At 37.3% G+C, this 25,909-nt stretch overlaps 1 protein-coding gene across 1 annotated transcript in view; it reads left to right on the plus strand.

Annotated features, from left to right (window-relative positions):
- Adamts6 (ADAM metallopeptidase with thrombospondin type 1 motif 6) overlaps window positions 1–25,909 on the plus strand; it is a 241,420-nt gene that overhangs the window by 168,133 nt on the left and 47,378 nt on the right. The window contains exons 16-18 of the mRNA XM_036207143.1: window positions 86–219; window positions 2,003–2,126; window positions 2,966–3,046. Coding sequence (XP_036063036.1) covers window positions 86–219; window positions 2,003–2,126; window positions 2,966–3,046 — 339 coding nt within the window. The remainder of the gene's footprint in view (window positions 1–85; window positions 220–2,002; window positions 2,127–2,965; window positions 3,047–25,909) is intronic.

Below are 25,909 nucleotides of genomic sequence, written 5' to 3' on the forward strand. Positions count from 1 at the left end.
AAATAAATAAAATAAACAAAAACATTGAATCCCTCTTTCTTAGGAGAACCACTCTACTTTTCTCACTTATGTTTTATTTGTCTAGGTGGGGTAAAACCTTGCGCCTTAAACTGCCTGGCTGAAGGTTACAATTTCTACACTGAGCGGGCCCCTGCAGTCATAGATGGAACCCAGTGCAATGCTGACTCCCTGGATATCTGTATCAATGGAGAATGCAAGGTGCCTCAGATTTGACTTCTCTTGGCTGGGGTCTTTAAGAACTTTCTCTTTTTCTCAGATAGTAACTTGTTTTGATTTCTGTGTTCAATTTTTTAAAGCTACATTTTAGATAAATTCAATTACAGTGAAGAGCAACAGTACAGTGTGCGTGCATGCACACACACACACACACACACACACACACACACACACACACACACCAGAATGACCCATTCATATTACAAAACCATGCAAAAGATGATTTCTTCTGGAATTTTAATTATATTTATAATAATTGCCACGGGTATACATTTTTGTCTTTCGTTTACATTATCCTCCTGTTTGGCTTATATGTAAAATAATAGAAAAAGAGAGGGAAAGGGAATTAAACTCTTCTTCATGTGGCTACCATATGTTCTTACTGGAAGACTTTATATATTTCATAGTGTAATTTTTTCTCAAAGTGTGAAATAGCTATGTTCCACCTACTTTATCTCCATTTGAGGCATTATGATGGTTTTCATTACACAGTCAGTCTTATTAAAGCATTTACTTTAGCATTAACCAGATGACTTGGAAAGGATAGGATCAAATTCATGGATCTTATCATAATAAGAAAAGCCACAAAACCACTATTCTGAGAATTTGTTTTGCTTGTTTTACTCTGAAGGGAAGCACATTACTAAGTGATGCAAACTGAGCAAGAGGAGAGAAAAGCAGTGTTTTGCTTAGCTTCAAGATCTCCAAGTTCCTTTCGATAACTTGCCTCTAGATCTGATGATCCAGTTTATGCATGTGTGTGTGTCTGTGTGCTTTGTGTTTGTGTAAGTGTGTATGTGTGCATGTAAAGGGAAAAAGAGAGATTTGTGTATACTTTTGTGTATTTGTATAGGTACCTTATCTTCTTAAAGTAAAATATATTTTATAACAGTTTTTTTAGATAATAAGATATAATTAAAATTTTGTTTAAAAATTGTATTTTTATCAATGGCTAAATTACAGATGTACAAATTCAGGTACCAAAATATATGCCATATATGTTAAAAATCCTTATTTTTATAATTAAACACAACATTAAAAGGTGAAATTTTAGCTTCTTAAATTGCATGCTTACATCTCATTTGTGTTTATGCCAATTTGATTCCCAAACAAGAAACAGGTATTCATTTTTAAAAAACTTACTCAGATGCTAACTTCATAATTAGCATCTAGCACTAAAAATTGCCTGAAAGAAGCCATGGTTTAGGAAGGACAGATAGTAGAGTTCAGTGGGACCCTCTATTATATCCCTGTAGAGGATGAGCTCATGGGACCTTCCCTATTATAACCCTGCAGAGGATAAACTCAGTGGGACCCTTTATTACATCCTTGCAGAGGATGAGCTCATGGGACCCTCTATTATATCCGTGCAGAGGATGAGCTCAGTGTGACCCTCTGTTGCATTCCTATAGAGGACCATGAATCATCTTTCCTAGTTCTTTAATTTCTAGACTAGAGGTGAAAGGAAGAGTCCATTACTAATAAATTATAATATTTTAAAGGATTAGAACATGATATCTGTCAATCAAAGAGAAATCTAGGTTAGAAATAGTCATGTATCTAGGAAATCAATTTTCTTTTTTCTTTAGGTATTTAGAAATATTAGCTGTACTTACTAGAGAATAACATTAAATGGGAAAATATTTCTTATTTTGAAATATTTCCTTTACTGGAAATACAAGTAAATAACTAAGTTCTATGCATTTGATTAGTTGTGGTTCCAAGAATTTCCCCTTTTGACACACTGAATATTCTCTATTTTCAGCATGTAGGTTGTGATAATATTTTGGGATCTGATGCTAGGGAAGATAGGTGCCGAGTCTGTGGTGGGGACGGAAGTACCTGTGATGCCATTGAAGGGTTCTTCAATGACTCATTGCCCAGAGGAGGTGAGTATGGAGAGAACTCTTCCTCTGGTGACCTGCAGTAGTAAAGACTCTTGCTTTTCCCTTCCTACCTAAAGAAAATTTCCTTGATGTAGACCAGCAGTGTCTTTTCCCCAGACAGTGGTCCTTTTGGTCTCTTACATGTCAAATGTGGTTTAATGAAGATATTTTAAAGAATGTTATTTTACTTCAGTTAGCCTTTCTGTGAGGAGGGTTTGTTGAGGACTGAAAATAAGCTTTTGACCATGCTAGGAAAATGTTCTGGCACTGAGCTAGCTACAACTCCAGCCCTACAGTTTTCTTTAACATAGGATCTCACTTAAATGACCCTATCTGGCTTTGAATTCCCAGGCATTGGTGATCCTGTTCTCTCAGCCTCATTGGGTAGCTGTGACTGTAGGTGACACTACCACTTCCAACTTGCCATGTTTCTTTAAACTGTGATAACCCACAGAGCACTGGTGTGAGGAGAGCATGTTGAGAAAAGAAAGATGGAGCAATACTACACATGTTAAGGTTGTAAAATATCTTGAGATAATTGTAGGGGGAAAAAGTAGGCAGATGCAGGCAGATGTCTATGAGTTCATGGCCAGCCTAGTCTACATAGTGAGTTCCAGGCCAGCCAAGGACTACATGGTCATAGTCTGTCTCAAGCTCCCTCCCATCCCCCAATCAAACATTTTTCTCTTCATAGACCCACTGGAAATGTGTTCTTCTTTTGCAATTATGAAGTACAAAGTCAAAGAAGAAATGAAAGAATAAACACCATTGCTAAAATTAGATGGCTGCTAAGCACTCATTTTTAGTTAGCTGCTTATTGCTGGCAATTTTCTGTGTTCCAGGTTATATGGAAGTGGTACAGATACCAAGAGGTTCTGTTCATATTGAAGTACGAGAAGTTTCCATGTCAAAAAATTATATTGGTAAGTTATTTTGCTAGGTTGTTTTTAATGAATGATGTGAAGGATCTGATGCTGAATAAAAGATGTTTTAAGATGCATCCATGTACATACAAGCTTACACTTCACTGTGTTATTTGATTTTAACTCAATATTGTTGAAGTATAACTTGCATAGAGTAGAACATATAATGATAACTGTATCATTTGAATATTATTAATGATCATATAAATGCTACAACCTAAGTAGAAAACATTTACATGGTTCTAAAATTCATTTCTTTTTGCAGCTAAATTCCTTTCACTCCTCTTTAGAGGTTAATTCTATTAGTCCCAACCTTGGTCTCAGACAAACATTGATCTATTTTTTATTTTATTTTTATTTTTCATATATGTATGGTATACATGTGTTTATATGCATGTTATAGTAATATAATTTTGTAATTTAATATATTTGTTCAATTGTTGATGGATATTTGAGACATATATATAGTCTTTTACTATTACAAATAAAGCTTGTGTGTGTGTGTGTGTGTGTGTGTGTGTGTGTGTGTGTGTTTGTAGGTACATATCATTATCTCAAAGATATAACTACACTCCATGTTCATTACAGAATTATCCACAACAGCCTGAGATCTGAAACCAGGTCCTCTGCAAAAACAGTACATGTTTTGAACACTTGAGCAACATGTCTCCCTTTGTTTATTTTTAAGGCTCAGGTCTCAGCACCTGGGTTGGGCAGCTAACTACTGCCTGTACCTCCAGTTCCATGGAATCGGACACCTTCTTCTTGGGTCTGGGAGTACTGCACTACATTCACAGACCCATACATAGCACACATATGCACATAATTTAAAATGAAAAAGAACAATATGGCTGCTTAAGCAAGACCTGAACAATGACATGACAACATTGGTGGAAGAATCACCCATGGCCTCACCCTTAGATTAAGAGCTACAGACAGTTAAAAGCTGCTAAGAGAGGGAGAATTCATTTTTCCCATAGATCGGTACACTAAATGATCATCTAATCCCAAGTGCTCAGCCCTAAAATATATACATAAAGCAACACTAAACAGAGTCAGCAGGTTGTTGCATTTATATATTTATTTGTGTGTGTGTGTGTGTGTGTGTGTGTGTGTGTGTAACAATAATAATAATTAAATAATAAGAGACTATGAATTTGAGAGGAAGTGGGGGACATTGGGGGGGTTGAAAGGAAGTGTGGGGGAATTATGTAATTATATTTTAATTTTAAAAATTGGAAAAAAGAAAGATAAAGCAAGGAAATCCTGCTGTGACATGAACAAACCCAAAGGACATTTTGCAAAATGACATAAACCAGACATAGACCTAGACGGCACATGACATCATTTATATGTATGCTCTAAAAATCTTATTGAAAATGTGACTGATTATGGTGGGTCATGAAAGGAGAGTAACAGATGGAGAGATGAAGTATGTTGGTCAACAAGTATAAAGTCAGTTATATGATGAATAAATCATGTAACTATAACATACTGTGTCTAATAAGAATGTACTGTTGTGTGACACTGTTCCTGAAGAGGCGTGAACAAACATCTGCTCTACAGGTAGGAAACAGAAGACAGGTCAAAGATGGACACTACCAAAGCCCGACTTGGTGACCAGTTTCATCAAGGTTACTTATAGGAATAGGGATTAGGGGCTACTTACAGGAGCAGGGATTACTCAAAGACAACTGCCTCACCAAAGCCCATCCCAGCATGGATGGCAGTTCACAAAAGCTGGGAACCCATAGCACACTGTACAGCCTGCAGGCAGCTCAATAACTTGGACAGTGTCCTTCCCAGTGGCTCTGTTGGTCTTTATTTCTTCTAGGAAGTTTGGTAAGTCTCTGCTTCTTCCAGGTGGCTAGCCTGAGTCTTCTTTATGCCCTGGCTCATCTGAGAGCGACTCAGCAGGCTTTATCATTTATGTGGACTAGAGGAAGGAGGACTGCTCAGTTTCAGGGACTTCTGAAGCTACTGGGGTGTTTACCTCCTGATTTTAGGAGCTTCCCAGACTATTTCTCTCCCCCTTAGGACATCGTATTGCTTTACCTTCCTGTAAACATCCTGTTGAGAGAAGTTTCCTTCTGGAAGGTTTTACTTTCAGGAAACTTCTCTACAACAAGTGTATGCTTGAAATTTCCTAGGAGAGCACAGTCATCTCATCACGCTCACAAAAACTAACGAGGCAGTGGTCCTTCACAGCGCATGTCAGGCCGTCACATTGTAAGCCTTAAATTCCTCAATTTTCAGTTTTACACTAATATACCCAGGGGAAAAAAGAGAAGTATATGCTTCTAAAATGGATGTATGTCATTCCAGAGAATTCCCTTTCTTCATGTTCTTATCAATACTTGATGAGATAGTCTTTACCCATATGGAAATCATTAGTTTCGCTTTGTTTTGGGAGGTCTCACTCTGTAGTCCTAGCTGTTAGTAACTCACTATGTAGACCAACCTGCTTCTTCCTCCCAGGTGCTGAGATTAAAGCTATGAACCATCACACCAGGCTGGATACCTTCTTTCATGGAGTTTCTAACAAATACGTTAGCTATTTTTACCCTTTGTTTTTGTTTGTTTTATTGGGGGAGGGGGCGGCAGGGTCTTGCTGTGTAGCCCAGGTTAATATGAACGTTGCTGTGTAGCCTAAGTTGGATTGAATTTGTGATCCTCTTACCTCAGGTAAAAATGTGCTTGACTTAAGTATTCTGCATATTATATGTTGGATGAATATTTTCTCCCAGTGTGTGTTTTGCTTATTGTTTTTAGGTAATATATTTTAATTTTTGATGATAGCTAATTTATTAAACTCTTATGATTTCCATTCATATCCTATCTTAGAATTGTGTTTTATAAGGTTGTAAACATTCTCTTCAATATTCTTCAAGAAGTGGTTGTAGTATATGCTGCTGTAGTCTGAACAAGAAGTGATGGCTTTAAGGCACTATGGGTGTAACTCAGAGGTAGAATGGATGCTTACCATGTACAAAGCCCTCAGTTGAATCCCCATTACCAAAAAGCAGGAACAAAACAAAGAATGGTTTTCACTTTTACATGAAACATATAGCCCATTTCAATTAGTTTGTATAGAAGGGGTAAAGGAAGGCTCGAGATGCCATCTTTCCCCCACATAGATATTGGATTTCTGCAGCACCTTTTGTTGGAAAGCATGCCATTTCCCCATTGGATTATGATGCTGCCTTTGTTAGATGTCAACTGAACACATAGGTGTGTTGTTGGCGATTTCTCTTCCTGACTTTTGATCTACGTGTCTATCCTTAAACCAAAGGCATGATGTATTGGATAGAGGAGACTTTCAGTCAGGACTGAAAGTCACAGGCATTAAATCTCAAATATGTGCTACTTTTTCAAAATTATTTTATTTTTCTACCTCAGTTGTATAGAGTTAATGTCTTAAATATATTTTATCAGTACCTATGAGATACACCTGTATATTTATTTCAGTTTTCTTTAGATTACTTTCATCGATATTTTAGTGCATAGGTTTTGCATATGTTTTATAACATTTATTACTATTCTCTTCTGAGAGATCAGAGGTAGAATCAAATCTAGGGCCTTGTACATGCTAAGCAAGCATTCTACCAGTGAGCTACATCCCATCTCTTTATTTTCTTCTTTGCAATGATGTTATAACTGATACTCATATTTTACATTTTATTTTCCAATTTAAATTATTAGCATTATGTAACTCAATGTTTAAGATAAATTTTTATTTTTTTAGTTATGTATTATGTGTGTGCATCTGTGTGTGGGTATGTACATGTAAGTAGCTTCATTTACTGTGAAGCTAGAGTTACAGACAGTTGTGAGCTAGCATACACAGATGCTAGGAAGTGAGCTTAGGTTCTCTGTAAGAGTGGCATTAACTGTATCTTTCCAGCCCCCAACTAAGTTTTTCTTTTTATACATCCCTTCTATTTTGAGACCTAATTACAATTATTTGCTAGTTTTAGTAGAGCTTTTATTAATTTGTGTTCTGGTTTTTTTATGGAGTTATTATTATTATTATTATTATTATTATTATTATTATTATTATTATTATTTTACATAGATCACCATGTCAACCTCGAACAAAGGCAGTTTCCCTTTTTATTTACAATCTTTATTACTATTAGACTTTTTCATGTGGTACAAAGCTACATGGAAATGAGTATGCCTGATATCTCTCTATTAATCCAATCTTAAGAGAAAATGTTCAGTTTTAACCATTAGATATAATGTTAGCTAGGAGCTTATGTAGATGGCCCTTTACCACATTAAGAATGCTTTGTTCTGAGGATTTTAGTCATACACAGGTATTGAAGTCCTCTGAATCTATTCATATGATTATACAGGGTTTATCTACTATTGATGTAATAAAGACATTGGTTGATTTTGGATTTTAAATCTATCTAGTATTCTGGAATGAAAATATCACTTTATCATAATGAATTATCCTAATTATATCAATGAAACTGATTTTCTCATATTTTTGAGGATATTTAAATCCATGTTCATAAGGAATATTAGTCTCTTGTCTTTTCTTGTGATGCCTTTATTGATATAAAGCTGACTCTATAAAATGAGTTGAGAAATACTTCTTTCCTGTCTGTTTTCTCAATGAACCTGGGGGAAAGGGATATTATGTTTTAATGTTGGACAGGCTTTAACTGTAAAACTCGTTGGGCTTCAGTTTTCTTTATGGGAAGTTTTTATTGAGAAAATGAGTTTCTGTAATTATATAGTTTTCCAACTTATTGACATAATATTACATATAATATTACTTTATTATTCTTTAGCTGTCTCTAAACATATAGACATCATACTTTTCATTCTCTATACTACTAACTTGTAACTTTTTCTTGATCATTCTAGTGAAGGGTTTATTCATTTTATTGATCTTTTCAAAGATCAGGGTTATGGCTTAAATGTTTTTGTCTATTTTCCATGAACTCCATTCTTACTCTTCTGTTTATTAATGCCATTTTTAGTTACTTTCTTTTAATTAGTAATTTTCTGTAGCTTCTCAATATGAAAATGTAGATTGTTGTTTTTTCTATTATAAAGGGAATTTTTCACTTTAAATTTCTCTTTAACTTTTTTTCCTTTTTTAAAATTTATTATGTTTGTGTTTTAATTTTACACATCAGCCATGGGTTCCCCTGTCCTCCCCGCTCCCTCCCCTGCCCCCACTTCCCCCCATTCCCTCCCTTCCATTCTCATACCCTCCAGAGCCAAGACTCCCCTGGGGATTCATTTAAACCTGGTGGATTCAGTAAAGGCAGGTCCAGTTCCCTACTTTCAGACTGAGCAAAGTGTCCCTGTGTAATCCCAAGGTTCCAAACAGCCAGCTCATGCACTAAGAACAGGTCCTGGTCCCACTGCCTTGGTGCCTCCCAAAGAGTTCAAGCTATTCAATTGTCTCATTTATCCAGAGGGCCTGATCCAGCTGGGGGCTCCACAGCTTTTGGTTCATAATTCATGTATTTCCATTAGTTTAGCTATTTGTCCCTGTGCTTTTCCAATCTTGGTCTCAACAATTCACACCCTTACAGTCCCTCCTCTTTCTCGACAATCGGATTCTTGGAGCTCCACCTGGGGCCTGGCCAAGGATCTTTACATCCACTTCCATCAGTTATTGGATGAGAGTTCCAGCACAACCATTAGGGTGTTTGGCCATCTGATCACCAGACTAGGTCAGATCAGGCTTTCTCTAGACCATTGCTAGCAGTCTACAGAGGATGTATCATTGTGGATTTCAGGGAATCTCTCCAGCACTCTGCCTATTCCTGTTCTCATGTGGTCTTCATTTATCATGGTCTGTTATTCCTTGTTCTCCCTTTCTGTTCTTGATCCAGCTGACATCTCCTGCTGCCCTAAGCTTTCTTTCCCTTGAACCTTGCCCTTTATTACTCCCACTCTCATCCAGGTTGTTCATGTAGATCTCATCCATTTTTTCTGTCATTGGGCAATCCCTGTGTCTTTTCTACGGTCCCATTCTCTAGGTAGCCTCCCTGGAGTTGTGAGTAGCAGTCTAGTCATCTTTGTTTTACATCTAATATCCTACTATGAGTGAGTACATACCATGTTTGTCCTTCTGAGTCTGGGTTACTTCACTCAGGATGATTTTTTTCTAGATCCATCCATTTGCCTGCAAACTCATGATGTCATTGTTTTTCTTTGCTGAGAAATACTCCATTGTGTATATGTACCATATTTTCTTTATCCCTTCTTCAGTTGAAGGGCATCTAGGTTGTTTCCAGGTGCTGGCTATTACAAACAATGCTGTATGAACATAGCTGAGCAAATGCCCTTGTGGTATGATTAAGCATTCCTTGGGTATATGCCCAAGAGTGCTACCGCTGGGTCTTGGGGAAAGTGGATTCCCAATTTTCTAAGGAAACACCATATTGATTTCCAAAGTGGCTGTATAAGCTTGCATTCCCACCAGCAGTGGAGGAGAGTTACCCTTGCTCCACATCCTCTCCAGCATAAGCTGTCTTCTGTGTTTTTGATCTTAGCCACTCTGACAGGTGTAAGGTGGTATCTCAGAGTCATTTTGATTTGCATTCCCGGATAATTAGGGATGTTGAGCAATTCCTTAAACGTCTTTCAGCCATTTGAACTTCCTGTGTTGAGAATTCTCTGTTTAGTTCTATAGCCCATTTCTTAATTGGACTGTTGAGCATTTTGATGTCTAATTTCTTGAGTTCTTTATATATTGTGGATATCAGCCCTGTGTCAGATGTGGGGTTGGTGAAGACCTTTTCCCATTCTGTAGGCTGTTGCTTTGTCTTGTTGACCATGTCCTTTGCTCTGCAAAAGCTTCTCAGTTTCAACAGGTCCCATTGTTTGATTGTTTCTCTCAGTGTCTGTGTTACTGGTGTTATATTTATAAAGTGATCTCTGGTGCCAGTGCGTTCAAGACGACTTCCTACTTTCTCTTCTGTCAGGTTCAGAGTAACTGGATTTATGTTGAGGTCTTTGATCCACTTGGACTTAAGTTTTGTGCACAGTGACAGATATGGATCTATTTGCAGCCTAATACACATTGACATCCAGTTATGCCAGCACCATTTGTTGAAGATGCTTTCTTTTTTCCATTGTACATTTTTGGCTTCTTTATCAAAAATTATATGTTCATAGGTGTGCGGGTTAATGTCAGGGTCTTCAGATTCCATTGGTCCACATGTTGGTTTTTATGCCAATACCAAGCTGGTTTTATTATGGTAGCTCTATAGTAGAGCTCTAAAATTGACCACATACTTGGCCACAAAGCAAATCTCAACAGATACAAAACAATTGGAATAACTTCCTGGGTACTATTGGACCACCATGGTTTAAAGCTAGATTTCAACAACAGAAAAAAACTTCAGAAATCCTACAATCTCATGGAAACTGAACAGTGCTCAACTGAATCACCAATGGCTTAAGGAAAAAATAAAGAAAGAAATTAAAGACTTCCTAGAGATCAATGAAAATGAATGCACCACATACCCAAACTTTTGGGACACTATGAAAGCAGTGCTAAGAGGGAAATTCATAGCACTAAATGCCCACATAAAGAAGATGGAGAAATATCACACTAGTGACTTGACAGCACACCTGAAGCTCTTGAACAGGAAGAAGCAAAGTCTCCCAGGAGGAACAGATGTCAGGAAATTATCAAATTGAGAGCTGAAATCAATCAAATAGAAATAAAGAGAACAATACAAAGGATTAATGAGACAAAGAGTTGGTTCTTTGAGAAGATCATCAAGATAGACAAGCCCTTATCCAAACTAACCAAAAGACACAGAGAGAGAGCATCCAAATTAACAAAATCAAGGGGGCATAACAACAGACAATGAGGAAATCCAGAGAATCATCAGGTCATACTTCAAAAACCTCTACTCCACAAAACTGGAAAATCTAAAAGAAATGGATAATTTTCTGGATAGGTACCATATACCTAAGTTAAATCAAGACCAGATAAATGACTTAAATAGTCCAATAACCAAAAAAAAGCCCAGGACCAGATGGTTTCACTGCAGAATTCCACCAGATCTTCAAAGAAGACTTAATACCAATACTCTTTAAATTGTTCCACACAATAGAAGCAGAAGGAATATTACCAAACTCCTTCTATGAGACTACAATTACCGTGATTCCTAAACCAAACAAAGATGCAACAAAGAAAGAGAACTACAGACCAATCTCCCTCATGAACATTGATGCAAAAATACTCAATAAAATACTTGCAAACAGACTCCAAGAACACATCAAAACAATTATCCACCATGATCAAGTAGGCTTCATCCCAGGGATGCAAGGGTGGCTCAACATATGAAAGTCCATCAATGTAATACACCATATAAACAAACTCAAAGAAAAAAACCATTTGATCATCTCACTAGCTGCAGAAAAGGCATTTGACAAAATCCAACACCCCTTCATGATAAAGGTCTTGGAGATATCAGGAATACAGGGAACATACCTAAACGTAATAAAGGCAATCTACAGCAAGCTAACAGCCAACATCAAATTAAACAGAGAGAAACTCAAAGCAATACCACTAAAATCAGGAACAAGGCAAGGCTGTCTCCTCTCCCCATATTTATTCAATATAGTACTAGAACTTCTAGCCAGAGCAATAAGACAACATAAAGAGATTAAGGGGATACAAATTGGAAAGGAAGAAGTCAAGCTCTCCCTTTTTGCAGATGACATGATAGTGTACATGAGTGACCCCAAAAATTCAACCAAGGAACTGATACAGCTAATAAACACCTTCAGCAACATAGCAGGATACAAGATCAATTCAAAAAAATCAGTAGCCCTCCTACATGCAATAGACAAACAGGCTGAGAAAGAATTCAGAGATACGTCACCCTTTACAATAGCCACAAATGATATAAAATACCTTGGGGTTACTCTAACTAAGCATGTGAAGGACCTATATAACAAGAACTTTAAGTTCCTGAAAAAAGAAATTGAAGAAGATGTCAGAAAATGGAAAGATCTCCCATGTTCATGGATAGGCAGGATTAATGTAGTAAAAATCGCAATCTTACCAAAAGCAATCTAAAGATTCAACGCAATCCCCATCAAATTAGCAACATAATTCTTCACAGACCTGGAAAAAATAATACTCAACTTCATATGGAAAAACAAAAAACCCAGGATAGCCAAAAGAATCCTGTACAATAAAACAACCTCTAGAGGCATCACCATCCCCGATCTCTTTAACTTTTTAAATTTCATATTGTCATTATTTTAAATGTCATATTGTCTTCACTTGTTTTTAAATGTTACTTATCTTAAACCGAAATTACTCATTTTCTATTTATCTATAGCCTTTCCAGATGTTTCATTATTAATTTTTAGTTTAGTCATATATATGTTGTGTATGTATATATATACATATAAGACATGTCCTAGATCTTTTCAGAGGTGGATTTTATGTGGGAGGGGTGGAGGTTGGGGGGAGAGTGGCTATTTATCATTGAAGTGTTTTTTTGGCTCAACACATGTGCACTTGAGCAGAATGTATGCTGTAGTGTTACTGAGTTCAGTATTCCATAAACTTAGTCAACTAGATTACAACAGTTGAATAGCTTTGTCCAATCTTCTGTATTCCTATTCTCTGCCTTCTTGTTTAAGTAGTTGTTGCAAGAATCTACTTCATTCATTTCTGCCCTTCCATTAATTATGTCTTTCAGTCTACTGATTTGGAGTTTGGCTTGTTCTCACTTTTCCAAGATCCAAAGTTGTATTATGAAGGTTTTATATGAGATCTTTCTGATTTTGTCGTGTAGACACTTAGAGCGCTAAGCTTCCCTCTATGCACTATTTTCATCATATCCCAGAGGTTTTGGTAGGTTGTGTCTTCATTATCATTTAATTCCAGAGATATTTTTGTTGCTGTTTCTTTCTTGATTTCTTCAATGATCCCATTCATTGCTCAATAGTGTGTTGTTTAATCACCATAAGTTTGTGTTTGTTCCATAATTCTTACTGTTGATTTGTAGCCTTAATCCACTGTGATCAAATAGAATAAAATGAATTAACACACTTGGTGAATTATTTCAAGTGATCTATATTTGCTACAACTATTTTTGTGTAATATATGATCTATTTTAGAGAAAGGTTCTGTGGGCTGCTGAGAAGAATGTGTATCATACAGTTTTTGAATGGAATGTCTATAGATGTTTGTTGAGATTATTTTATTTAAGATGTCATTTAATCCTAATATTTCTATCTGGTGGCACTGAGATGGTCTATCAGTTGATGAGAGTGGGATTTAAAAGTCACTGCACTACTATGGTGACTGGGTTAATTTGTGTCCTTAAATCTCATGGTTTGTGTTTCATGAAATTAAGTTTACCTATGTTCAATTTATATATGTTTAAAATTGTAGTGTCTTCTTATTGGATTGATTCCTGTAATGGTTTATTGATTTAGTTTTACAGGCTTTATAACCATCTAGGAGACAAGCCACTGGACATACTTATGAATGATTTTCTTCCTTAGGTTAGCCTCTAGCCAGCCCCATGAGGGACTATCTTGATTAGATTAATTGAGATGGGAAGAACTACCATAAATGTGGGCACTACCATTGCATGGGCTGGAATCCTTGACTTAGTGAAAAAAGAAAGCCAGCTAGCTGAGCAGTCATGTATCACTGTCTGCTTTCTGACTGAGAATGCTGTGTTCCCAGGCATCTGGTGATCCTACCATGTGGTTTCTCTTTCATGATGCACTGTTCACTAGAACTGCAAGCCAAGAAAAACTCTCCTTTAAATTTACTTCCTATCAGATATTTTATGACCACACCAAGAAAAGTAGCTGGTACAGTGAGACTGAAGGGTCTTCTTATTCTCTTTAGATTACTTTGGGTTTGAGGTTGATTCTATCAGATTAGAATAGTGATACCTGCTAATTTTATCCTAATTTTATCTGTTTGGTATACTTTTTCCATTCTTTCACCCTAAACTAGTGTCTGTCTTTGATGGTGGGTGTGTTTCTTACAGGCACAAAATAGATGGTTCCTTTTTTTTAATCCAATCTTTTATTTTCTTTCTTTTGATTGGGAAATTAAGACCATTAATGTACACTGTTATTGAAAGATGTATATTAATTCCTATCATTCTGTTGTTGTTGTGTGTTTGGTGTTTTCATATTCCTCATTTGCTTAACTGCTGTTCCAGCATCATTTACTCCTCCACCCCTTAGCTTCTTTGGTATGCTTCTCATTCTTTTCAGTCCAAAGAATTACTTCCAGTATCTTCTGTTGGGTGGCTTAGTGGTCATAAACTTCTATAGCCTGCTTTTATCATGGAATGTTTCTTTCTCCCCACATCATGACATATAGTTTTGCCAAGTATCACAATCTAGTTTAACAGCTGTAATCTTTCCAAATTTGAAATACATACTTCCAAGCCCTTCTTACTCTCAAAGCTTCCGCTAAATACTCAGCTGTTTTGATAGGCCTCCATTTATATGTACTTTAGTGTTTCTCTCTTGCAGCTTTCAATACACTTTCATTGTTCTAGGTATTTAGTATTTGACTATGACATGATATGAGGAGTTTCTTTTCTGGAGCTATTTGGTCTTCTGCATGCTTCTTATACCTAGATGGACTTCTTTTTTCCTAGATTTGGGAAATATTCTGCTATGATTGTGTTGAAAATCTTTTCATGTCTTTGATATTGTAGTTCTTCTCCTTCCATGTCCCCACTTCAAAGATTTGGTGTTTTTGTGTTATCACAAAGATCTTTGCACTTGCCATTCATACATTTTTAAAAGTATCCATGCTCTTGACTGAATGTACCCATCCCTCCACTTTGTCGTCAGCTCTGCTAGCCTGTTTCCCCATGTTCTGTTCTCTTTGTTGGTGAGGCTTTCCACTGAACTCTTTCTTTGGCTCACTGATTTTTTTCATCTCTAACATTTCAATTTGGTTTTTCATATATATTTTACCTTCCATTTTCATATTGTATGTCAGCTTTCTTTCTTCATTCAACTGTTTACTCATATTCTCATCCATTTCTTTGAGCATGTTTATAGTTATTCTTTTGAAATTTTTTTCTGGAATTTTATGTAGGTGTTTCTCATTTTGGGCCTTTATCTGGATTGATAGTTTTTGGAGGAGACAAGTTATCTTTTTTTTTCCATATTATTTGTGTTCTTGTGTTGTGATTTGCATATCAGGAGTTGGATTTGGGGAGTTTGTTTACTTGTTTGTTTGTTTGGTATTGATCACCTTTCTTTCACTGGGAGTGTTTGCAGTGTCCTAGAATTGTTAGTGTGGTGGTTGGGGTGTCATTTCCTGCTCAATCCCCAGACCTCCCCTGAGATGAATACTGACTTAAATAATAGACACTACCTAGGAATAAATTCCCTGGTAGCTGTGTTCTACAATCAGGAGTCTCTCATGTTTCTTTCCTGGTTCCTAGAAGACAGTGTTGCTGCTGGGAATTCCTCCGCAAAAGGTAGTGTTTTTCCTGCATCTCTATTTCTGAGGACTTCTCTGGACTAGTGTCTGAGTTTGTCTCTGGATCCTACTCCTGATCTGGCTCTGGCCTGATGCCTGGAAATGAAAATGGGTTCCTACCTTTTAAAATAAGTTTCTCACTCAGTTGTGCTGTGCTGAGTGAGTGGTTTGGTGTTCCCTTTGCATAGCTGTTCTTGGCTAAGCTAAGGGCCACATGAAGTTCATTTATAGAGACAATTGGGGCTTATTAGTGGGTGAAATAGGTGAGGTGAATCTGGCTTAGCTAGGTGACTTTGTGGTCTCTGGTTTCATGATTGATTGCTCAAAGCATGCAATGTGGATAGATGTGCTAAGTGTAGCATATCATCTCTGATCTCAGGATGGGTTCATGATGTAAGCAGGCATTATTTTATTATTTAAAATCAGTATACAAATTAGTATAACATGCTTCCTCATGGTATTTTCAAACAAACTTAGTTTGGGTTGTCCCCACATAGTCTCTCTCCTCCCTCCCATCTTCCTGCTCCATCTCCAGACTTGTATCTGTCTACCCCACCCTTCCCCTTCAGACTTTCAAGTCATGTGGTAAGTCTTTTTTCCCATCATTTTCTAGATGTAGGCACCTCTATATTTAAAATTATGCTTTTCCATAGCTCTTGTGCACACACTCTGTCTCTCTCACACACACCACTAAATTAAAATAATTAAAAACTTTAAAATGTGGCTGGTGAGATGGTTCAGTATACAACAGCACTTGCCATACGAGCCTGACAGCTGAGTTCAGTCCCTGGATCTCACAATGTAAAAAGAGAACCATCTCCTAAAAGTTGCCCTCTGACTCCCCCCAACTATGTGCCATGGCACACATGTGCTGGCAATCACATGCTCACACACATGTATGTAGGTAGATGAATGGATATGATTACATTTCAATAAAACTTCATATAAAACTAGATGGTTTTCCATTGTCCTCTTCTGGCTTAGATAATTTGTAGTTAACATAGCTACCTATATCATTGGTTTAAGCCTTCCATCTTACTATTTATATATTTGTCCTATGTGGTTTTTAACCTATTGTATATTATAGAAAGGAAGGGCAGGGGGTGGTGTGAAGCAGAAAGGCTGAGAGAAAAAGAATACTACTGGAAGCAACACCTGAAAAATGAGGATTGTAAAATTAAAAAAAAGAAAATCAAAACCAAATAGCGCTTCAACCTGGTTAAAACTGGGTATGTGCGGTCCGCCTGTAGTCTGGGCCCAAAGCACCTTGCAGGAGGACTGAGTGTGAAAGGTAAGCCTGCATTACCTCTTGAGACCCTGTTTGATAGAGGCAGGAGAGAGGAGCCAGGGTGAGGGGTTGAGGGTTGGGGGAAGAGAGAGAGACAGACCAAGAGAAGGCTGACATGGTCTTCTGGAAGAGTCCAATTAGCCATGGGGTAGGTGAGTGAATCTTTACAGCGTATCTGAAGGCAGGGAAGGCCGACCTCCTTGCTGGGCAATGGGAGAACAAAATGCCCTGGAGAGCAGACCGCACACCCTGGTCCTCCAGTCCCTTAAGGCTGCTGCCACTTCAGTCAGGCTGACGGGTATCTCACTAATTCAGTTTGGAGTTTTATAGAGAGGTGCTGAAACCCCACCTTTGACATGTACACTTTTAAACTACATATTTTCTCTAATAGCTTTCTAAAAGTTATGCATATATGTGTGCATATCTATTGATCTTTTCCTTTGTAGATTTTTAAAGAAGCATCAGATTTGAAGTTTTGTTCATGCTGAGCAAGTGCTCTGAGCTAAGTATCCTTTATATGTAATATAGTTTCTGAGTTCTTTGTTATGCTTAGACACATTTCACTGACCTTAATGTTACAAGAAAAAAAAAGTCCCCCTCCCCTTTTTCTCACACTGAGTGATTTAACTATATATATTTTTAAATATTTATCCATCTGGCATTTGTCCTTTTTTTTTTCTTTTAACCTTGTCTTTTATTGAGATGAAGTGCATATTACATAAGATGAAGCATTTAGAGCAAGAGTTCTCAACCTGTGGGTCTTTACCCCTTTGGGAGTCATGTATCAGGTATCCTGCATATCAGATATTTACATTACAGTTAATAACAGTAGCAAAATTACAGTTATGAGTAGTAACAAAAATAATTTTATGGTTGGGGGTCACCACATGAGGGTCACAGCATTGGGAAAGTTGAGAAGCACTGATTTAGAGTGAACAGTTACCATCATTTAGTACATCCCAAATATTTGCAGACCCAGAAGGAAACCTTGCATGCATTAAGCATTCCCCTCCCCTTTTCCTTTTTCCTGCAGTCCTCACCACCACCCTGCTATCTATGGATTGGTACCCACTCTGGATATATCAGAGAAAGGAAGCACACAAACACTCAGAATAACACTTTTGAGGTCCACTATATTATAGTAGGCATTAGTACTTCATTTTTTTTGTCTGTATAATATTCTGTTATGTAGCTAGAGTTTTTCTCTCTGGGTCCTGCCTGGCCTGCTGTCAATCAGTGTTTTATTTATTAACCGATCAGAGCAACACATTTAACATACAGAACATCCTACAGCACTCCCCCTTTTTTTTCAAAAAGGAAGGTTTTAACTTTTACATAGTAAAATTACAGATAACAAAAGTTATCAAGCAAGAATTACAGTTACACTGTCTAGTCTATTTATAATATCTAGTCTATTTGTATTTGGCAAAATTAAAGAAGATATCCTAACTATCCTATATTTGTGAGTCTAAGGTTTCATATCTAACTTATCTTTTATCATAACTAAGGAAAATTACAACTATCTAGTCTTCAACTACATAAAGACCTCAGAAGGATATAATACTACCTGAGAAATGGGAGAAAGATGCAAGCAACTTTCAGGAGTCTTGCAAGAGTAGACAGAGACAGCTGGCAGCCCGCACAGTCATCCAAAGTTCTTCTGTAAAGTTGGGGCATCTGTCTTCAGCCCACAAGACTAGAGTCTCTCAGTCACTTTTCTCAGTGTCCTGTAGAATGTCTGACAGTTTCCTCTGCAAAGCAGGAACCTGAAGGACCATTTTGCCAAGCAAAGTTCAGTGGTCACCTTTCTATGAGTCCTGCATGTCCAGTCGATCAAGCAGTCCAGGCAAGAACAATTTCTTGCCCAAATGGCTATTTTTGCCAAGGTGAAGATAAACTCCATGTAGAGTGTCTTTCATGCCCATACTCCTCTGAAGTAAATCAGTGCTGCCAGGAGCAGACATGTCTCACTGTCCATAAAGTCTAAATTTTTAAAAACATTTTAAATGCCATATTCTGTAGATCTTTGAAGTATTTGAAGATTGCCTATCTATCTGAAATATATCTATGTATACCTAGAAAACTTAACATGACTATAAGTTTGACTATCATAGAAGACTAATTGTTCCATTACAATTTAAATGAGTTGTATAAACATAATACCTTAAACAAGAGTAAAAATACATATACAGTATAACAAAATTAACTTTAAATTTGTATCAATAAACTAAAATTCATAGCAATGTAAAACATTTTAAACAAGCTGCTCTTTAAAAGATTTAATACTCTACCCTTTCATCCTATCATTATCTATACTATCCCCCTTTCTTCTTTAGAAAGAGATTGCATTTATAATCAACCTGCTTCAAATAAAAATATTGGTTTTTCTCTGTCCCACACCAGAGGGCTCTTCTGATTTGGGACACAAGAATCTCTTAACCTTTTCTTTTAGCAATATGCCTGGGTTTAGAGAAGGAGTGAGCCAATCCCATTTCCAAAGCCAGCTTGGTATATTTGAGAATTTGGGCTAGTTTCTCTTGCTACTTCCTGCTAGAGGGGGGCACTGTATATTATGGGGACACAAAAAAATTTTAAGCTTATGGGGTAGTCCATGAGGGTGTATCGTCTGAGCCAGTTGCCTTGAAACTGTTTTAGATGTTGGATCATCTGGGCCAAGGTGTCACCTTTCAGGTGGTCTTGGTCTTGGTTGGTCAAACCTGATGTATCTTAATGTGGAACAAATCCACAGCCTCTGGCTTTCTGTGGAAACAAAAGCAGAGCCTCCTTTCCAAAACAACATATCCTTAGATCCAAATTTTGAAGTCAAGGTATCTTTAAAATATACATATTGGTTTAACTCAACAGCTTTTACAATCAAATGTTTTTCTACAGTTAAGAATCCCAAAGACAACACAATCCAGATTCTCTGTGTAATATCCATCTTTACATGGCTTACTTTTTTTTATACTACCTATACTGTCTCTTTAAAGACTTTATTTTTAAAAACTATATATTTCTTTATATAACTGTATATATTACTTTTTCTCTCTCTTCCAAGCCTACGTACATTTTTACACACATTGTAAAGCATTTAAAGTCTTGTTTCATCTGAATCTGTATTGTGTAACTATTGCTTTAAACTGCAGCATTTGTAAAACCAAAATGGCTGCTGTGGCTGGTGGCTCTGCCCACTGCAGCTTCCAAAACATGGCAGTAGTACATTTATCACCAGCTCTAGGAGCCATCAACTCTTAGAAACAGTGGGTCTATGCTTTTACCAAAGCAGTGCGTAGCCCAGAAACCTCCTTTCTTTCTTTTTTTTTTTGTACTAGCAAAGGCTATATCCACCATGCATCATAATGTGCCGCTTGCAGCCTCATACTGCTGGTCAAACACGAACACCAGGAACCCGCCATAGTAGCTCAAACTGAGCTACCACCAACTTGAGAGAGACAACTAGGAAGCTGTTTTTTAGCTCCGTTTTGAATTGCTTATTAAATATTCTCAGGTTTAAGGTGGAAACTTGAGCTGTGGGGTGCCATTTGTAGCTAGAGTTTTTCTCTCTAGGTCCTGCAATCAATGTTTTATTTGTTAACCAATCAAAGCAAACACATTTAACATATAGAACATCCCACAGCACTGTTATATTGCCTGTACTACAAGTTATTTTTGCATTCATCCATTGATAAATGTTTGGAAATCAGAACTATTGACATAATGTGTACAAGCGTTTGAGTATGTTCTTTAGATCATTCCAAATAGCTGCATGGGATATTCTTAAGAATGAGATATTAGTTTATTACTCCCCCCCCCAAAAAAAGCACTAGTCTTTTGTCTTAGTCCTCTATCTTTTTTAAATTTCTAATTTATGATGCATCCTTTGTAGTAATATTGTTCTAGTATCATTCTGTTGTTATGACAAAAACCTTAATGAAAGCAACTTAGGGAAAGAATGGGTTTAATTTGCTTACATTCCAAGTCATAGTCCATCATTGAGAGAACCAGGGCAGGCTTAAATAGGAACCTAAAGCAGAAATCATAGAGGATGCTGCTTGCTAACTTCTTATTGACTCATTCGTAACTAGCTCTCTTATACAGCCTAGACTCGCCTGCCCAGAATATGGCTGAAACTTCTTACATAAATTAATAATCAAGACAATCCCCCATACATATACTACCAGGATAAGATGATCTGGGTAATCTCTCAGTCCAAACTCCCTTCTCAAGTGACTCCAGGCCTTGACATTTAAAGCTAAATAAGATGGGCCTCGGGTGAACATCTGCAGCTCAGGTGCACACCACACCAGCCAGAAAAACAGAAAGGTAAACTCAGGCAGACTCACTGCTGGACCAGAGGCCAAACCTACCACCAGAACTCCAGATAGGAAGCCCACCTGTGGACCTCTTCCACTCTCTCAGTGACATACACACACACACACACACACACACACACACACACACACACACACACATACACACACTAACCCCAGTCCCCACTCCCTTCCACATTACCCTGTCCCACCCCACCCTCAACTTGGGTGGAAGCCCTCTGCTGGACCAAAGGCCACACTAGTTGCCTAAAGTCCAGCCCTCAATTCAAAAAGAGACTCCCGACTGGGCCAGAGATCACACTGGCTGCCACAAATCTAGGCCACAAAGACCAGAAGTCCAAAAGGGAAACAGAAACCAAGGATCAAAACACCCATCCAACAAATACAAACTCAGAAATTGGCACCTAGACCTATAATCACTGCAAAGCCAGATGCCTAGACACCAGTATAAGAAAGAACACAACAATAGCCAGGGCGATACATTACCACCACAGCCCAGGCACCCTACTACAGCAAGCCCTTAATATTCCAACACAGCTGAAGTACAAGAAAACGATCTTAAAATCATCTTTATGAAGATGATAGAGGTTCTTAAAGAGGAAATGAAGAAATCCAGGAAAACACAAACAATTGGAGGAAGTGAAAAATTCCCTCAAAGAAAGCCAGGAAAACATGAAGAATTAGAGGAAATTAATAAATCCCTTAAAGAAAGCCAAGACAAAAACCAAACCAAAACAAAACAAAAACAGATGAAGAAAACAAAGAAAACTGTTCAAGACCTGAAAATGGAAATAAAAGCAATAAAGAAAACACAAACAGAGGGAATTCTGGAAATGGAAAATCTGGGTAAGCAAACAGGAACTACAGATGAAAGCATCACCAAAAGAATACAAGAGATGGAAGAGAGGATCTCAGGCATTGAAGATACAGTAAAAGAAATACATACATCAGTCAAAGAAAATGTTAAATCTATATAATTCTTGACACAAAACATTGAGGCACTATGAAAAAAATATCAAACGTAAGAGTAATAGAAATAGAAAGGGGAAGAATTCCAGCCCAAAGGCACAGAAAATATTTTTAACAAAATCACAGAAGAAAAATTTCCTAACCTAAAGAAGGACATGCCTATAAAGGTACAAGAAGCTTACAGAACACCAAATAGATTGGACCAGAAAAGAGAATCCCCTTGCCACATAAAAATCAAAACACTAAACATACAGAAGAAAGAAAGAATATTAAAAGCTGCAAAAGAAAAAGGCCAAGTAACAAAGGCAGACCTATCAGAATTACACTTGACTCCTCAACAGAGACTCTAAAGGCCAGAAGGGCCTGGACAGACGTTTTACAGATACTAAGAGACCATGGATGCCAGCCCAGACTACTATATCCAGCAAGCTATCAATCACCTTAGATGAAGAAAACAATATATTCCATGACAAAGTCAAATATTTAAACAATATATATTGATAAATCCAGCCCTACAGAAGGTACTAGAAGAAAAACTACAACCCAAAGAGGTTAACTACACCCAGGAAGACACAGGCAATAAATAATCTCATACCAGCAAAACTGAGAGAGAGAGAGAGAGAGAGAGAGAGAGAGAGAGAGAGAGAGAGACTACTGCCACCATCATCAACAACAAAATAGCAGGAATTAGCAATCATTGGTCATTAATATCTTTCAGTATCAATGAAATCAATTCCCCAATAAAAAGGGTGACAGAATGGATGTGAAAATGGGTTCCCTCCTTCTGTTACATACAACAAACACTCAACATCAAAGATAGACATTACTTCAGAGTAAAGGGTTGGAAAAAGATTTTCCAAGCAAATAGATCCAAGAAGCAAGCTGGTATAATTATTCTAATATCTAACAAAATAGACTTCAAACCAAAATTAATCAAAAGAGATGGAGGACACTTCATATGCATCAAAGGAAAACACCAAGATGATGTTTCAATTCTTAATATCTACGCCCCAAACACAAGGGAATCCACATTTGTAAAAGAAACATTACCAAAGCTTAAATCACACACTGAACCTTACACATTAAGAGTGAGAGACTTCAACACCCCACTCTCACCAATGGACAGGTCATCCAGAAAAAAAACTAAACAGAAATAATGGAGCTAACAGACATTAGGAGCCAAATGAACCTAACAGATATCTACAGAATATTTCACCCAAACACAAAACAACATAACTCCTCCTCAGCAGCACACAGAACCTTCTCCAAAATTGACTACATACTTGATCACAAAACAAGTCTCAACAGATACAAGAAAATTGAGATAAGCCCTTTATCCTATTAGACTACCATGGATTAGAAGCTGGTTTTCCTTTCAGAAATTTTTCAATTTTATGAGGTACCATTTATTAATTGTCTATCTTAGTACCTGTGCTATTGGTGTTCTGTTCAGGAAGTGGTCTCCTGTGCCAATGCATTCAAGATTATTTCCCACTTTCTCTTCAACCATGTTCAGTATAACTGGATTTATGTTGAGGTCTGTGACCTACTTGAATTTTTGTGCAGGGTGATAGATATACATCTGTTTGCATTCTTCTACATGCTGACATTCAGTTGGACCAGCACCATTTGTTGAAGATGCTTTATTTTTTTCCACTGTATAATTTTGGCTTCTTTATCAAAAATCAGGTGTCCATAGAAGTGTGGATTTACATCTGGGTCTTCAATTCGGCTCCATTGATCCACCTATTTGTTTTTATGCCAATACCATGTCATTTTTATACACATATCTCTGGAGCAGAGCTTGAAATCAGGGATGGTTATACCTCTGGAAGTTCTCTTATTGTATAGGATTGTTTTATCTATCCTGGGTTTTCTATTTTTCCATATGAAGGTGAGTATTGTTCTTTCAAGGTCTGTAGGAAATTGTGTTGGGATTTTGATGGGAATTGCATTGAATCTGTAGATTGCTTTTGGGTAAGATGGCCATTTTTACTATATTAATCCTATAGGTCCATGAGCATTGGAGATCTCATCTTCTGATACCTTCTTCAATTTCTTTCTTCAAAGACTCGAAGTTCTTGTCCTACAGGTCTTTCATTTGTATGGATAGAGTTACACCAAGATACTTCATATTATTTGAGGCTATTGTAAAAGGTGTTGATTTCTGATTTCTTTCTTAGCCTATTTATTGTTAGTATATTAGAGGGCTACTTTTTTTTTTAGTTCATCTTGCATCCAGCTACTAGACTAAAGGTGTTCATCAGCTGTAGGAGTTCCCTGGTGGAGTTTTTGGGGTTGATTATGTGTCATATCATCTGCAAATAATAACACTTTGACTTCTTCCTTTCCACTACAAGAAAATTCACAGAATTAACTATTCTGGGCTCACAGGGGCTCACAGAGACTGAACCAACAACCAGGGAGCCTGCATGGGACTGACATAGGCACTCTGCATATGTTACAGTTGTATAGCTTGGTTCTATTGTGGTACTTCTAACAGTGGGAACAGGGGCTGTTTCTGACTCTTTTACTGGCTTTTGGGACCCTACTCTTATACTGGATTACCTTGCCCAGCCTTAGTACATGGGGAAGTGCTTAGTCTTTTTGCAACTTGATGTGCCATGTTTTGTTGATGCTCATGGGAGACCTGCCCTTTCCTAAACAGAAATGGCAGGGCAGGGGAGTGGATTGGGGGGTAGGAACAGAGGGAGGTGGGGAGAGGAACTGGGAGGAGAGGAGGGAGAGGAAACTTCAGCCAAGATGTAAAATAGATAGGTAGATAGATAGATAGATAGATAGATAGATAGACAGACAGATAGATTTTTTTAAAAGCTGGATTTCAACAACAGAAAGCCTAAAAACTCATGAAACCTGAACAACTCCCTACTTAATGACTACTGGTTTAAGGCAAAAAGAAAGAAATTAAGGACTTCCTAGAATTCAAGGAAAACGAACACACAACATACCCAAACTTATGGAACACAATGAGAGCAGTGCTAAGAGGAGTTCAGAGCAATAAATGCCTACATAAAGGAATTGGAGAGCCTGAGTACTAGCGCTGAACATTGCACCTGGAAGCTCTAGAACGAAAAGAAGCAAACACACCCAAGAAGAGTAGATGGCAGGAAATAAACTAAGACCTGAAATTAATAAAATAGATACAGAGAGAACAATACAAAGAACCAATGAAACAAAATGTTGGCTCTTTGAGAAACTAGGACAGACAAACCCTTATTCAATCTAACTAAAAGGCATATAGAGAACATCCAAATTAACAAAATCAGAAATGAAAAAGGGACATAACAACAGACACTGAGGAACTCCAAAAAATCATCAGGTCATACTTTAAAAACATTTCTCCACAAGATTGGAAAACCTAAAATAAATGGACAATTTTCTCAATAGATGCCACTTGTCAAAGTTAAATCAAGATTAGATAAACAATTTAAATAGACCTATAGCCCATAAGGAAATAGAAACAATCATTGAAAGTCTCCCCCCTCCCCCTGCCAAAAAAAGCCCAGGGTAGGGCCAGACAGTTTTAGGGCAGAATTCTACCACACCTTCAAAGAAGAGCTAAATGCCAATAATCCTGAAATTGTTCCACAAAATAGAAACAGAAGGAACATTGCTAAATTCATTTTATGAGGTCACTCTGACACCCAAACCACACAAAGATTCAACAAAGAAAGAGAATTACAGACAAATTTCCCTCATAAATATTGATGCAAAAATACTCAATAAAATACTCAAACTGAATCCCAAACCACATAAAAAGATTATCTACCATGACC

This window comes from Onychomys torridus, chromosome 15, assembly GCF_903995425.1.
Source record: "Onychomys torridus chromosome 15, mOncTor1.1, whole genome shotgun sequence".
Lineage (NCBI taxonomy): Eukaryota > Metazoa > Chordata > Mammalia > Rodentia > Cricetidae > Onychomys > Onychomys torridus.